This window comes from Coenobita brevimanus, chromosome 19, assembly GCF_032717465.1.
Source record: "Coenobita brevimanus isolate Jiangsu-jjx chromosome 19, ASM3271746v2, whole genome shotgun sequence".
In the NCBI taxonomy this organism is placed as follows: Eukaryota; Metazoa; Arthropoda; class Malacostraca; order Decapoda; family Coenobitidae; genus Coenobita; species Coenobita brevimanus.
Genome location: NC_136972.1, coordinates 30,493,923 through 30,508,778, shown reverse-complemented (window position 1 = coordinate 30,508,778; position 14,856 = coordinate 30,493,923). Strand labels below are relative to the sequence as shown.

The 14,856-nt window shown below is 43.7% G+C and overlaps 1 protein-coding gene across 1 annotated transcript; it reads left to right on the top strand.

The window, feature by feature from the left end:
• Nucleotides 1–2,296: 2,296 nt before the first annotated feature.
• On the top strand, nt 2,297–11,666 carry LOC145391759 (uncharacterized). Its single transcript, XM_080266297.1, has 4 exons — nt 2,297–2,383; nt 5,663–5,939; nt 8,608–8,826; nt 9,916–11,666. Exons 2-4 carry the CDS (start codon nt 5,685–5,687, stop codon nt 10,543–10,545), a joined length of 1,104 nt encoding a protein of 367 aa, XP_080122423.1. The 5' UTR covers nt 2,297–2,383; nt 5,663–5,684; the 3' UTR covers nt 10,546–11,666.
• The last annotated feature ends 3,190 nt before the right edge of the window (nt 11,667–14,856 follow it).

The following is a 14,856-nucleotide window of genomic DNA, read 5'->3' as shown; positions in this document are numbered from 1 at the left end:
TGAGTTTAGGTGAGGTAAAAGGAGGTGAAGGGAGTGAGGGGAGGTGAAGGGAGTGAGGGGAGGGGAAAGGAAGGTGAGCTAAGGTGAGATGAGGTAACGCAGAGTGAAGTGAGGTGAGGTGGGTTCAGGTGACATGAGGAAAAATAAGGTGAGATATAAAATAATATTACGAGAGTTGTAAGGTAGCAACACTGAATGAATGAATGAGGTTTAACAGCTTTGTATATTATGCATTTTAAATTTAAAAAAAAAGTTAACTTGCCATGGAATTTAGATATTGCTGCCACCATGCGATTTTATTCACCTGAGAGGCGATTGAAGTTTCTCTCTCTCTCTCTCTCTCTCTCTCTCTCTCTCTCTCTCTCTCTCTCTCTCTCTCTCTCTCTCTCTCTCTAATATATCACTTTAGACAACCATAATGATAATCTCCAGACACTCAGGAAAGAAATAATAATCATCATCATCATCACCATAACCCTTCCTCTAATACGGATAACAGGGAGTGGAAAGGATCAAGAAGTTAGAAGAAGAAAGCATTTCAGTGAACATTAACTTAAAATTTCTCTTACGTGGTCCTAACTAATTTTCAAAGGAGCAGAAAAACAATGACAAAACTCTAGGGTTCTAAAGAGCCAGGTTTCACTACTACAACGGGTCTCAGAACTGTGTGTGTGTGTGTGTGTGTGTGTGTGTGTGTGTGTGTGAGAGAGAGAGAGAGAGAGAGAAGGACTGTGTGCGAGTGTGAGCTTCTATAAGGCTATGTAAGATACAGTTAGGTTATATGAACTCTGAGGGAGCTGTATGATTTGTTTTGAGAATCTGTGAGGTTTGAACTGCTATTAGACTGTTAGCCCTAGAAATGTGCGATGAATAAAAGGATTGTGAGCAAGTGTGAAGGTCTGTGGGTTTCTGTAAGGTGGTATGGGGTGTTGTGTGGTGCTGTGAGTAGCCTGAGATAGCTGCGTGTTATGTTTTAAGGTGATGTGGTGTTGTGAGACGATGTAATTAGAAATGTGAGCAAATGCTAGGTTATGTGCGGTCTTGTGATATTCTGGGGGGAAAATGAGGTACAGTGAGCTTATGTGAGTTTTCTGAGGAAATTGAAGGAAGTGTTGTGAGGATTTGTGGTGCGGTGTTACGGCAAGATGGTGCTTACTCCGGGAGTCTATGAGGCAGAGGAACTTTGGAAGAGAGTATGTTTCTGAGAGGTTCTGGCAGACGATGTGGATTGTCTGGGGAGCCAGTGTGAGGTTTGGTGAGGCTTTGAGATGTCAGTTTCTGTAAGACAATGGCTGAGAAAATGGTAGATAATGTGGGATATCTGAGGAAGCAATGTGATGTTTGGTGAGGCTTTGAGATGTCAGTTACTGTGAGCCTATGGGAGGCGAAGTGAGTTGTCTGGAGAACCAATGAGTTAGGTGAGGCTTTGAGATGTTTTTTGGAGCGGTGTGAAATGTTGAAGTGGTGTTAGCGGGAAAAGTGTGTGAAGACCAGAAGGACTGTAGGCAAATGCGAGTGTGAGTTGTCTAAGGTAGCTTTGTGAGGTTTTGTGAGTCATTGTAAGGTGCTATGGGGTAGTGGGAGGCGGTGTTAAGTGTTGCAAAGCGATGTTAGCGGCAGTAGTGTGTATGTGAGGGGCAGGAGGACTGTGGGCGAGTGTGAGCATCCTGCCGAGGTCGCCCCAGGATCATATTGCCTATTTTTGGTCGTGTTTGGTGGCTGTGGCGGCGACCCTTGTACGGCTGCCACGTCCGACCCTCCCCACACGCCCTACGCCCAACGCCCGATCCGCCACACTCCACGCCTGAGCCCTAAAATCCCTAAAAACTCCACCTTAAATCCTCTCATCCCTCCGTTGTCACCGAGAAAAAGTTTGAGGCTTGCGGTGGTGTGGTGGTGGAGGTGGTGACGGCGTGGGTAGTGGTGAGTCAGCCGCCCCAATAGCGTATGACGTAGTGTGTGACGTCAGCAACGCCAACACCCACAGACCGTCCGTAGCTGCTTTACTAGGTCTGGCTAGGAACCCCCGCGGCCAGCGAGAAAGTCCGCCAAAGAGGACAGTCGCCATATTGCATTACGCACAATTCCCCTCGAGCTTACAAGATTTCCATTTCTATCCTAAGACTCTATGGAATTATTAGCCATTTTTCGATAATTTTAGCGAACCAGGTGCATGCCTGATCAGCAGCGAGTTCCAGGCGATTGTAGTGCCCTGACGGCGACCTTGTCTGTGGGCGGGGCATGGGGGAGGGTATATAATGCCCGCGTCCTACCCTTGGCCCCACAGTTGTCTCTAGTCACTGGTTGCGTGTGCCTGCAGAGCTTTGGACCGTCGAGAACGTGGTGCCAAAAAGCAAAAAAAGTGCGTTGTTGTTCGGTTGAGGTGAGTTTGTGGTGACATCATATCGCTAGTCTTAATAACGGTATGACACATCTGGATTACGTCAACAACACACTTCAAGGAATCGTACATCATTTCGCGTCAAAAACAAATGAAGATCGTAGCCACACACACAAATAGGAATGGTGTACCGCTAAATACGGTACCACCTTTTCGTCCACACTGACGAATACTGAAGGAGGGGCGTCGTTGGGCTGTATTCGCGCTGGACTTGGATTCTCGTAACAACTCATCCACAGTGATTTATTTTGTCTATTACATTAAACTGCATATGACTAACACATTGTCGATATTTAAAAGATGTACATAAAATGAAAGGTAATAACAAGATGTACCCAACATCGTAGCCAAAGGGGCCCTGGCAGGTCCCTGGCCCCCCATTTGCACATAGCAATGGGCCCATCCTCCGATTAGGGCTCTCACCCCTCAATTGTAATGACCTGCCTAGCCACTGGGTGAACATGCAAAATAAATCGCCAAGGAAGGAGTGCTACGGTTTCCTACAGAATGCCAACGAAAATGCGTCCCATTTTCTCTCCCTAAGTCTTTGGGAACTCGCATATGTGGTCGAAATGTGGAGGTTTTTGCCTCTATATATCTGTGTGTGGGCGTCACTTGTCAACACACACATTAATCCACTCAGTTGGCAAATCATACACCTTCCGTCAATTTGGCAACCAACTGCATTCCTAATTAACCTCGCATGTGCTTTTAATTAGGATGATATTTTGAGATATGCGTGGCATAGGACTGTAAAACTGCTTGAGTTATTTGAACATCATTATTAATTTACATTTGTGTAAGTTTTGCTTTGAACCTGATTACCGAGGACTTCTGTGCGTCATCTGGGTCATGTTTTTGAACTTGACATTGTGTTTGAAAATAAGGAGAGAGAGAGAGAGAGAGAGAGAGCAGGGTAATGAAGAGCTAGGCAGGGAGAGGGGTGAGAGAGGGCGAGTCAGGGAGACAAAAATGTAAACAGAAGCCGGCATTCAAGTCTCTTACTCCCGTCTCTCATCCTGACTCGCTCTCCCTCGCCATTTCTCTCCCTCTCACCCTCACTTCTCATCCTCTCACACCTTTCCCATCCACTCATTATAGGGTGAATAGTGAGAGCTTAAGTGGGAAACTCTAGAGGTGAGGTTTTAAGAATATCTGAGAAGTGGAGATGAATAGGAAGAAATGAGTAGAATGAGTGATGAGGGTACGTGGTAAGGGTACCGTACGAGAGAATTAAAGAGATGAGTGAAAAAATGGAGTAGTGAGGACGAGTAAAAAATTAGCGGTGATGGTGAGAGGCAGGGCAGGGCAAGGCATCTGGTGACCATGTAAGGCTGTGACACCTCCACCCTCATACACCCACACTACGCCCACACTCACACCCACACACCTCTGACTCCACCCTTACCCCGGGAGACACGCCGCGGTAGAGTCAGAGGATGTGGTGGTAGGCAGGGAGATACAGAGGGAGTTAAACAGGAAGAGTTACACAGAGTTCATGGATACATAGACCTTAGAATGGTTAGGCCTTAATAGTATTGGCAAGGCTTATGTGTTCAAAGAGGTAAATGCAGTTCTTATTGGCTGGTTTCTTTAGTGTTACCTGTTCTAAATATGGACAAGCTATTCTGTAAGAGACTAGAACGTTAATGACAGAGATGGAGTGAGACAGGGAGACAGAGATAGAGAAATATGGGGATGAAGTGGGAGAACGCGGTAAAGCAGCAGATGAGATTAGTGCGTATTATTTGAGGCGATGATGGGACCGCGTGAGCATGCAGTAGGAAGAGACAGAAAATAGCTGTGAAAATCGACTGAAAAAAGCTGAGATAGATAGATAGATAGATAAACGGTAGTGACTGCCAACGCTCGAAGATGTAGAATATAGCTGTCAAAAATGGATTAATGAACATTGGTGTCTTGATGGATAGATGGATAGACAGCAAGAGTGAGTATGGTAGATGCAAAAACATATGCAGGTGATGATGGGTAAATGGTTTTCCACTGATAGACACACGTAGACGGATAGATAGACAGACAGATACGCTGACAGTTATGAAGAAAGGATAGTATGATGCGGTGATAGATAGAAAGATATGAGGATAGATGAATGGCTAAATGAGAATGTTAAGGAAGAAACTGGCTTGCGCTGATAAATAAAAAATTCCATTTTAGAAGCACTAGATGATTTGAAGGAATCCAATGTGTATTTTAAGAGAGAGAGAGAGAGAGAGAGAGAGCCAGCACACCTTTCCCCATACACTGGAACCTCGCCAGCTCCCCTCACCTGCCGCATCTTTCACTTTTTTATCTCCAGTGCGAGGGATGCTGTTTGAGAGTTGGCGACGGGCGTGGGTGGGTTAAGGAAGGGAGGGGGAGTAGGTAGGAGAGGTAGGGGGGAAGGAGAGGGCAGGAGTGGGTAAGGAGGAAGAGAGGGGACAGAGGGTAAGGTATGTAGGGGTTATGGGTAAGGTGAATGAGGGAGTATAGATGGGAAAAAGATCGCGAGGGTAAAGGATGGGGAAGGGGGGCATGGGTGGGTAGGGAAAGGTGAGGGAGAGGGTATGGATAGTGAAAGGGGATGAGGAAGGGGGGGGGCATGAGGGGGTACGGGAGGGCTAAGGGAGTAAGGCTGTGTGTGTGTGTGTGTGTGTGTGTGTGTGTGTGTGTGTGTGTGTGTGTGTGTGTGTGTGTGTGTGTGTGTGTGTGTGTGTGTGTGTGTGTGTGTGTGTGTGTGTGTGTGTGTGTGGGCGGGGCACCTTGAGCGAGAAAGTCAGTCTGTGAAGGGCAAGGGTGTATCTTGCTGCTGACTTCTACTCTATAATTAGAGTTTGCGTGCTGAAGACATTTTCCGTCAAGTAAGCTGAATTGTTGCTATTTTATCCATTTTGGTTAGCGTTTGCAAGTTTATGGAGTCCTTATAGGCCTACAAGATTACCGACTGAAGTAAAGAGTCATGAGCTATTTAAATGCTTGATGCGAGAACTGTGGCTCGATGGTTACCGCGTTCGCCTAGATATTAATACTCTAAGACATTAAGTGATGTATTGGAGGTCAGTATTTCAGACAGATTGCAGGTTCCAGGTGTTGCATTCTCTGGATTCTCTTCTTCTTTTTCTGCAGTGGATTATTTTAACCAAATGCTTGAGTGTTAATAGTTTGACAAAAGGGTGTTACCTTGCCTTCTAACTCAATACATGTTTATTACGGTGAGATTACTCAAATTATGATATATTTTCGAACATTGTCTCTCTTCTTCAGGAAACCACGGTAAAGGATCAAGATGGTTGGCACCAAGACTACCAAAACCGTGACGGTGCATAGGAAAGGCATGTTCGACGATGACCCGTTCTTCAAGGACTCATGGGAAGAGTGGGACAAGGCCATGAAGGACGTGGTCAGCCGCTGGGACAAAACCACCACCACCACCACCACCAGGCCAGAGACAAGGAACATTTACCGCCAGATCAGGTCCTCCAATATCTCCTCAGATGACTCCCAGGCTGTGTCTTGCACCGAAGAGGATGACAAGTACAAGGTGGGGTTTCTGTGTAACTACCAAGCCTATTTAGTTAGGTTAGGTGGGTTCTTAGTACCTCTTCCGCAGTCAATTTATTTTTGTATTTATTTTTAATCTTCAAGCGTTGAGAAAGATGGCTAAACGTCTGACTCTAGCTCAGACAGTCCGATTTTATAGTTCCCTTTACCTTAGATACAGTAAACTGAGAATAAAATATCTACTCACACATGACAAGGATCCCTGATCTTTAACCGTACTAAACAAAGATCTTCATCATACCGGTACATCAACAATATTCGATCCTAGAATTCCGTCCATTCCCTGGTGGTTATCTCCATCAGCCAAGACTGTCATTTGTATTGTATTCCTGCCATCACCAAACAGTTTTACTCAACATGAGAGGGAACCCTGGTAGTGAAGGGGGTATTGAAGGCTTTTTCTAACTCTTCCTGTCTGAAGCCTCTTGTAGGCTGAATAATATCATGTGGTTGGAGCAGAGCGTAGTGCCTTTATCATTGCGTTTATCTTGCGGCAATCCTTGACCTTTACACAGATATAACTAACAGTATGTCAACGGTATTTGTGAACCTTCAATTAAATATAAAACGTGCAGTCGTCGCCGCTTAACACGGACACAAAACTGTCTAATCGATACAAATGGCCCCATCTCACGAAAGGTCTGGTAATCGTACCCCTAAAATCGAATCGGGTCACGGCCCTGAGAGTAGGCTATGTCGAGGCGGTTATGATGTTTCCTTGAGGAGCGAATGATCAGGTTGACGTAGATAATATTCTTGTCTTTTGCCACAATATCACTTTGTGTAGAATACTAGTAAGTATATTCACGAATGAAGCAGGCTGGTGTTAACATTATGTACCATTAACAGCTAGTTACTGCTTTATGTTACCAGCCATGTTTCCATTGTAGGTCTTTTTTTTTCTTTCTTTCTTTTTTTTTAAGACTCCGAGACATTTCCAGGAGCGACCCTGTCCGTCTGTCTTTCACTAATGATTTTCTGAAAGGAGGCATTTCGCTCTCGTAAACTTTAGCGAGTTTATTTATTCTTCCATTTAATTAGTTAGTTTTTGAGGTATCAGAGGAGTCCGGTGGTAGAAGGGCGACTTAACCAAAGGTGACGTTTGAGATCATTTGACCTTAAAGTTAATGAGTCCGTACCTCCCTGTATTTGTACGAAATATATGCATATCTGATATCATTAGATTTGTGTGATCAAAGAGAATAATTTCCTGAAGAAAAAAAAAATGTATACTCATGTATTTATTTCAAAGTTCGTTGCCTAGCAACTTCCAAAATTTTCAAAGTGCAAAAAATATTGCAGTATCGCTATGTTACTACATACAAATGTGAGATACTAATGTATTGTACACACTGATACAAAAAAAAAAAAGAACTTGTCATAAGTCACTTCCATGAATTCTGGCAAATTTTTAAAATTATGGAAAACTCATAAATCAAACAAAAAACGCTACATGGCACCCAAAATATTTTTTTTCCAGAGTTAATAAACACAATGAAAATTCAAGACATAATGAACGTATTACGCGAAAAACATGGTTGTTAATCCTATTTCCGATTTTTTGCAAATATACAAAAAAAAAAAGAGAAAGCCAAACTAAGTATCTAGCCTAACCAAAATCACTGTAGCGTCATCAAAACAGCTTTATGACCAGAAACACTACAGTATTAGGCCATTACACATTTACTGTACAGTGTAAAATATATAATAACAGGACAATTTTGGTATTACTTTACTAGTTGCCAATATGCGGTTCAGAGATATTACCATCATAAAATCATGGTATGATATCTAACTCTAAGGTAAGCATTCCGCTGCAGCAGATCAGGTTAGGTCAGGTTAAGTTAGGTCCTGAAAAATGTACTGCACAACCTGGGGGGTGTATTGGCAACTTGTAAAAATATACCACAAATTTTTCAACTTGACACATACCTTAAATTAATGAAGAGTTGGAAGCGTGAAGTACTGTAGTTCAATTCAAGTGAACGCTTCACTCGACTCGTGCACACGGCCCACTATGTATGCAGTCTGGGTATAACAATCCTTTAATGCCCAGAACTAATGAAAAATGTCATTAATGTTCTCCATACCAACACAGGAAAGCACTTATCCAGACACGTACATGGGAGCCCTACTCGTCACGCTTGGATGTTGTTTTTTGTCGACCTGCACACATAGGCCTCACCATTGTCTCATTAGGCTTAGCAGCCACTTGTTTCTACTCAGAACGGTGCTGTTGTCGCTTTCTTCAGACCTTCCGACATTCACCCTCACTTTCAGTATTACTAGACGAAATAACTGTGGGTTTTAATCCACGTAAAAGTAGCAGAAATTGGGAAGGTTTAAGATGCTGACTTTTCCCTTACTTGAGCACCCGTTCTGACTGCCCAACACTCGTGCAACGGGCCTCGGGATTGGTAGAGCTAGCTCCTGTAAACACAGGAGAATGAATGCCGCCACGCTATTGGCTCGTCATCTCTCCCTTTCACCACAGTCGCTTTTGCTGTCAAAATCACCTGATGAGCTTTGGTGTATAGGGAGAATAAGGGCAGAATACTTTCGGCTTTTCACACCACGTAAAGAGGATGGTCCTGGACAAGATGAGCTTAAATAAATCTCATTTTCGGTTCTTTGGATTCCATTTGCAGATGATGATTGACGTTAAGGACTTCAAACCGGAGGACATCAACGTCAAGGTGGTGGACGACACTGTGCTGGTGGAGGGTAAGATAGAGAAGAAAGAAGGTAACGCCGTGTCCACCCAGATGTTTACTAGGCGCTTTATGCTCCCACCAACTGTTAATTTGAACTTGGTGTCCTCGGCGCTCTCCCGTGACGGCGTTCTGACTATCAATGCGCCCAAGAAGGCAAGGATCTCTCCCTCTCTTAAAAATTTTAGTTTTTCTCTTTTATGCCCTTCTATATTGAGCTTTCCTTTTAGGTATAGTTTAATAGTCACCATTTTCTCCTATTCTAGTCTCACTCTCTCTCTCTCTCTCTCTCTCTCTCTCTCTCTCTCTCTCTCTCTCTCTCTCTCTCTGACATACAATATTAAGATTCATTGGTAAAAGTAAAAATTTAGTCCAGTAGTGGTACGAAATTAGTAAAATAATAATAAAACTGTAAACGTAGTGTAAACCAATATTAATTATTATGTTTTCTTCCCTTTTGGTAGATTTAGAAACATTACTAACAGCAGCATGTGTTGTGGGGCTTCCCCCCCTACCTTTTTTGTGCCTAAATTATTTCAGCTCACTCAAAACGACGACGTATTTTTCAGTTTTTTCATGCTGCTGTTTAGACGGTATTTATTGAGTTGAGGAGAGTCTTGTGGCACTGAAGGGGTTAATGAAGGCTGTATCTAACCTCTTCTCAGTTAGAATAGTCTCTCCTAAGCTGAATAAAATCGCCTGACAAGCAGAAATAGAATATAAAATGCGTCTTCAGGCTGAGGGGTTTATGCTACAAGTTATTGTGGTGTCGCTTTATTATGTTGTGCTGTTTTGATGATGTAATTTCGTTCATTAATCTCTTTTAAATCGAGGAGGCCGTCCATATTGAATTCTTACTGCAACAAGACGAGTTAATTAAGCTTAGAAAAACGCCCTACTGTTGAAGGGTTAAATGAAGACTGTTCCCAACCCCTCCAGTTCAAAAAGTATCTCCTAAGCTGAGTAAAATCATCTGGTGGTAGTAAAAGTAACATATAAATGCCTTCCTCGTGGTGAAAGGGCTTACATTTATATTTTCGAGTAGTGTTGCCTTAACGTATCGTGTAACCTATTGCTGTGTTTGAGTAATATATATTTTTGAGTAGCATTGCTTTATTCTGCAGTGTTTTGATAGAGTGATATATACTTTTGAGTAACCTTGCTTTATTCTGTAATGTTTTTGCTTGTGTGGTGCATGTAGTGTTGTTTGTAACGAGTAGAGGTTTGTGTTGTGTGTGTGAACAGGAGGTGACACCAGGCATCGGGTCGCGTCGTGTGACCATCACCCATGGAGAAGGATCTGGTCCATCCTTCGCAGCGGGTGTGCCCTCCAACCGACGACACGGGGATGACAAGCGATACCTGCGCCACACCCCAATTGGCGGCGAGGAGGAAAAAGTGGTGCCTGTGAGGGATCCCAACAACCCACACTGGGATTCCTTCAATGATATGGTGGAGAAGAGCCAGCGAGAGATGGAGGACATGATGCGCCGACACTCCCTTCAGTCCAGCACTACAGGCAGGGAGGTGGCCATAGCTCCAGAGTCATCCCTATCCCAGCCTCCTGCGGGAGTGTGCACCACCAGGGATGTGTCAAGGAGCGGGAATAGCGTGACGGAGCGTGAGGAGAAGCGGTGGCAGGACGCTCCAGCACCAGGCATTAACCGCACTAACCGCATGCTGAACGAGAAGACTGAGGTGAAGGCTGCGGACGGCTCGGTGGTGGGCAGCAAGAACCGTAAGGAGCAGGAGAGCCGCGCTGAGGGCAGCAACGAAGAGGTTCTTCCCGATGGCACCAAACGCAAGACCTTCACCAAGAGCTACGAGACTCGCAAGGTGTACAGCTACAACTCCAGCGACCCCAAGGCAGTGTGAGGCGTGATGGTGACCCCCTCCCTTGACCTACCCCGCCCTACCTTGCCCTGCCCCATCCTGACCTGACCTGACCTGTTCCATCCTTACCTGCCTTGCCCTGCCCCGCCCTTTTTGTGCTACTTAACCCAATCCTTCCCTACCCTATTCAACCCTACCCTACCCCACCCTCCCCTCCCCTGATTTGCCCCATCATGATCCGACCTGCCTTGCCCTACCTTATATGTCTTTGACTCTGGAAACTGATTGTAAAGGAGATACTGTGAAGGAATTCTCCAAATCTAGATACCTTCTTCCCTACTCCTCCCTAACCTACCACCCCATCTACCCTTCCCATCCTACCCTTCTGTTCTGCCCTTGTCCTACCCTACTCAACCCAACCCTATACCCAATACCTGCCCTGCCCTGCCCTACTGTAGTCCCGGACTGCCATGACACCTCGCCTACAGGTGTGTAAGCAAGGCAAGTGTTGACCAGCCACGCCTGTATGCTTGTATCTGTCAACAATTGTCCTTGACCTAATATGGGTCATGCCCAGGACTGAGCTACACAAACTTACCGTCACTCCAGTCGTAGCAGGATCATTTTTTTGCAGGAAGGACAAAAGTTGAGATGCTCCTGCCCTCTCATCCCTTTGTTTTTCCTGTAAGAACAAACATTAGTTACGATGCAAAACTTAAGTTTGTGAATGCGGCCCCAAACTTTTATTTATTTGTACGGTTAAACATTGGCTATACCCATTGCCACGTATAACAAACCCTTATCAGATAGTACGATAGTAAACTACCCAAAATCCTATTAACTACATCACAAGCATAACGTCTTAGTTGATTCTTGCTTCCTTCAGACGATTATATTCAGCTTCGGAATGTTTCTTGTACTGAAGGGATTGGAGAAGTCTGTATCTAACCCCTCCAGTTCAAAAAGTCTCTCCTAAGCTGAATTAAATCGTCTTGTGGAGTTCAGAAAATCTCTCCCAAGCTTAATCAAGTCGTCTGGAGGAAGCGAGATTAATATAAGCAAAAATCCGTTATTGCTGTGAAGGGCTTAACCAAACTATGTATATTGTATGTTGAATTGCACACGATATTTTTGTATAAAATAAACATTACCCAAATCAACAAGCCTTCCCATTTACTTCATGCCGTTGTGTCACCTGGACTCTTTTATATCACTTATGTTATCGCTCGTAGTATTGTTAGTTGGACTGATAGGAGAGGATAGTCTGTATATTGCGCCTCCCATCTTGTGTGCTGTGGAGACGGCTCAGGTTGCTAGTGTGTGGAGCGAAGACAGTTTAAATCCTTTATGAACTTGGTACGTAAGTATATAATCAGTGGTCGTACAAAGCAGAGACTATAAAGGACGAAAAGCGTCATGGGAAGTAGAAAAATTGTAGGGTAAACACTGGTAACACTGACTGAGCCGTCCCTGTAACACTAGAGTGTTGTCCAGCTCGAGGCAATGGGTGTGCAACATGTCATTAAGTTTAGTTGCCAGTATCTATGGATTTTACTCAGAAAATCTAACGAAACATAACCGTGAAAGCCATTGACTTTATTATTATCATCATCATCATCATCATCATCATCATTATTATTATTATTATTATTATTATTATTTACCAAGATTAGGACCAAAAATGTCAAGGCTTAGACCATGGTATGTGACTTTCATGGTGAAGTTAGATCCTTTGAGATATGGTTTGTGTGCTGGCCATAAATAAGGCATTGCAACTAAACTTAGAAATTACCGTGGACTGTAGTAGTAGTAGTAATGGTAGAAGTAGTAGTAGTAATAGTAGCTGTAGTGGTAGTAGTAGTAGCAGAGTAGTAGTTAGTAGTAGTGGTAGATATGGCTGTAGAAAAGGATGTTTTTGAGTTTGGTGTACCTAGCTTCCTAACCTTGTAAATAAGTTGGATGTCTCTCAAATACATTATACCTAATTCACGTACCAAGGATTCAGTTCTTTGTATTACACCCTATACATTTCTCACGCCGATCTGACTGTTGGGCAAAGTTTGTTCCTCCCCTTGTCCCTGTTCACCTGGCAGTACAGTTAGGGACCTGCATCTTACATTGACTGTTGTAGGTCATGTTCTAGAGGGAGGGACTTAGCAAACATGACTGGCTGTCTCAAGGACCCTCTCTGCAGTCATCATCATCATCACCACGAGCGTCAACATAATCTTCATCACCATCACCACTACCATCAACATAATCTTCATCGCCATCATCATAATCATCATCTTCACCGCCACCACCATCACCACCACCACATCATCATCATCATCATCATCATCAGTCTTCCCACCTGAAAAGATGGGGTGAGGTAGGATCCAGTAATAAAGAGTTACACTTAGAACTGCTGAGGTACTTTAATGTTTGGGGTGCATAGCATGTGGGATACACCAATAGTAACGCGTCCCTGTACGAATATGAGCACATTAGGGCAAAGAGAGAGAGAGAGAGAGAGAGAGAGAGAGAGAGAGAGAGAGAGAGAGAGAGAGAATATTAATACAAAACATACAAAAGGATAATGAAGTTTGATGGGCAAAATAAATCGTTAAGGAAGAGGTGTTACGAAATCCGAAGATTAAGCGGTAAGACTCCACAACTGTAAATCAAAGGTCAACCAGGAACTTTTTATCTAAGTCATCACGAGAGGAGCTATCAAGGGTCACTTTTATCCCTTTATCACATCACTTATCATCACTTTTTTTATCACATTTTTATCGTCTGGCCAAACACACCACTTTATTTTTATGTTGGCATAGGACACATCATAGCATCTCGTCCTCTGCCGTTTATTCTTCATATTACACTTCATACCTTGTACGTCGTGAATGTTGAGTTGTAGCAAGAGATTAAACACCGGCATGATGCTGGTCACGAGGAAGTGCTATGAAAAGGATGTAGAGCCATAGTATTGTCTTATTCTGCCACTGAGCTGTAGTAAGAAATTAACACTAGAATATGGTGCTAGTCACGGGGTAGTGCTATGAAAACGATTTAGAACCGTAGTATTGTCTTATGCTGCCACTGAAGTGCAGCAAGAATAAACACTAGATAGGCTAATCGGCGCTATATAATCACGATGAATGAGGTAGACCGTAGTGTCTCCTTCCGCCACTGAGCTAAGGGAAATAGGCTACAAAAGGAAGATAATCTTGATCATGCTAAGGTTAATGAACGTTTCGTGTGTTATCTATATATACTTCAGATGGGCGAGCACAGACGACGTAATCTACAAGTCGCAGATAGGATAACAACTCATTCATAATGAGAGAGAGAGAGAGAGAGAGAGAAAGAGGTAACAGTTCCGGTAGTCTAATTAATAAAATCGCCCGGCGTTTGAAGGGATAAACTAAAGCACGTTCTTGGGGTGAAGAGGCTAAAGAGTAGAGGGGGTGTAGACAGGGGGTCACTGGAGACAAGGAGATAAAACCTGCTGTAGTTGTGCTCCCAGGCTTGCCCCCAGGATCATCTGAACATGCATCCGGTGGACTGCAGGCTGAAGCTTACCTGCAGTCAACCATCCTCCTTTCGGGAGCCATTGAGGGAGATGAAGGACATTGTTATACTCTGGAGTTTGGTTACATGGCGCCACCACGTAAAGTTTCCCTCTCGAGCATCAGGGGATAGAATAATAAGGCAATGCAACTGTAGGTTTAAGTTATATTTGGTGTACATTGTCTAAGAAACAGGTCTAACTATTAAAGAATACTTGCTCGTAAAAATTCTGATCTCTTGGACTGGTAACTGTTCATCTGGTCCGCCTATATATTGTTATATTTGGCTTGCAACGTTGCACCGAGACATTGCAAGAGGTTTTGACTTTCTCCACCTCTCCTATTTAGTTCATAACAACATGTCACCGATTTTCCCTCACATTTCCATGAAAGTAATATTCAACGTACAGCAAGTTTGTGCACATGGTGATTTCATGAACGTCGCATAGCCTACATGGCGACCGTGAACTGTGCTCCTATCAGCCCACTGATAAGAAATCGCACTTTGTTACCGGTATTCAGTGTCCACGTGGAGAATACAATGGTCTTCGTCTTTCCATCATTTAATATAGATTATGACTTGCATGATTTTCTTTTCTTTAATATTCCTTAGTGGTCTTGCGCTTAAATCGCTCCTAGGCGATGCCCTGCCAAGTGCGTTGATCGAACCCCTAAAGATGAAGGGACGTTTTCTGATCAAGTTGTAGCATATAGGGCAGTAGGTGGTCATATACCCTTAAATTTATGCTAGTGAACAACTAACTTCGAGCTCCTATACCTCGGATATATAGAATTAATTGTT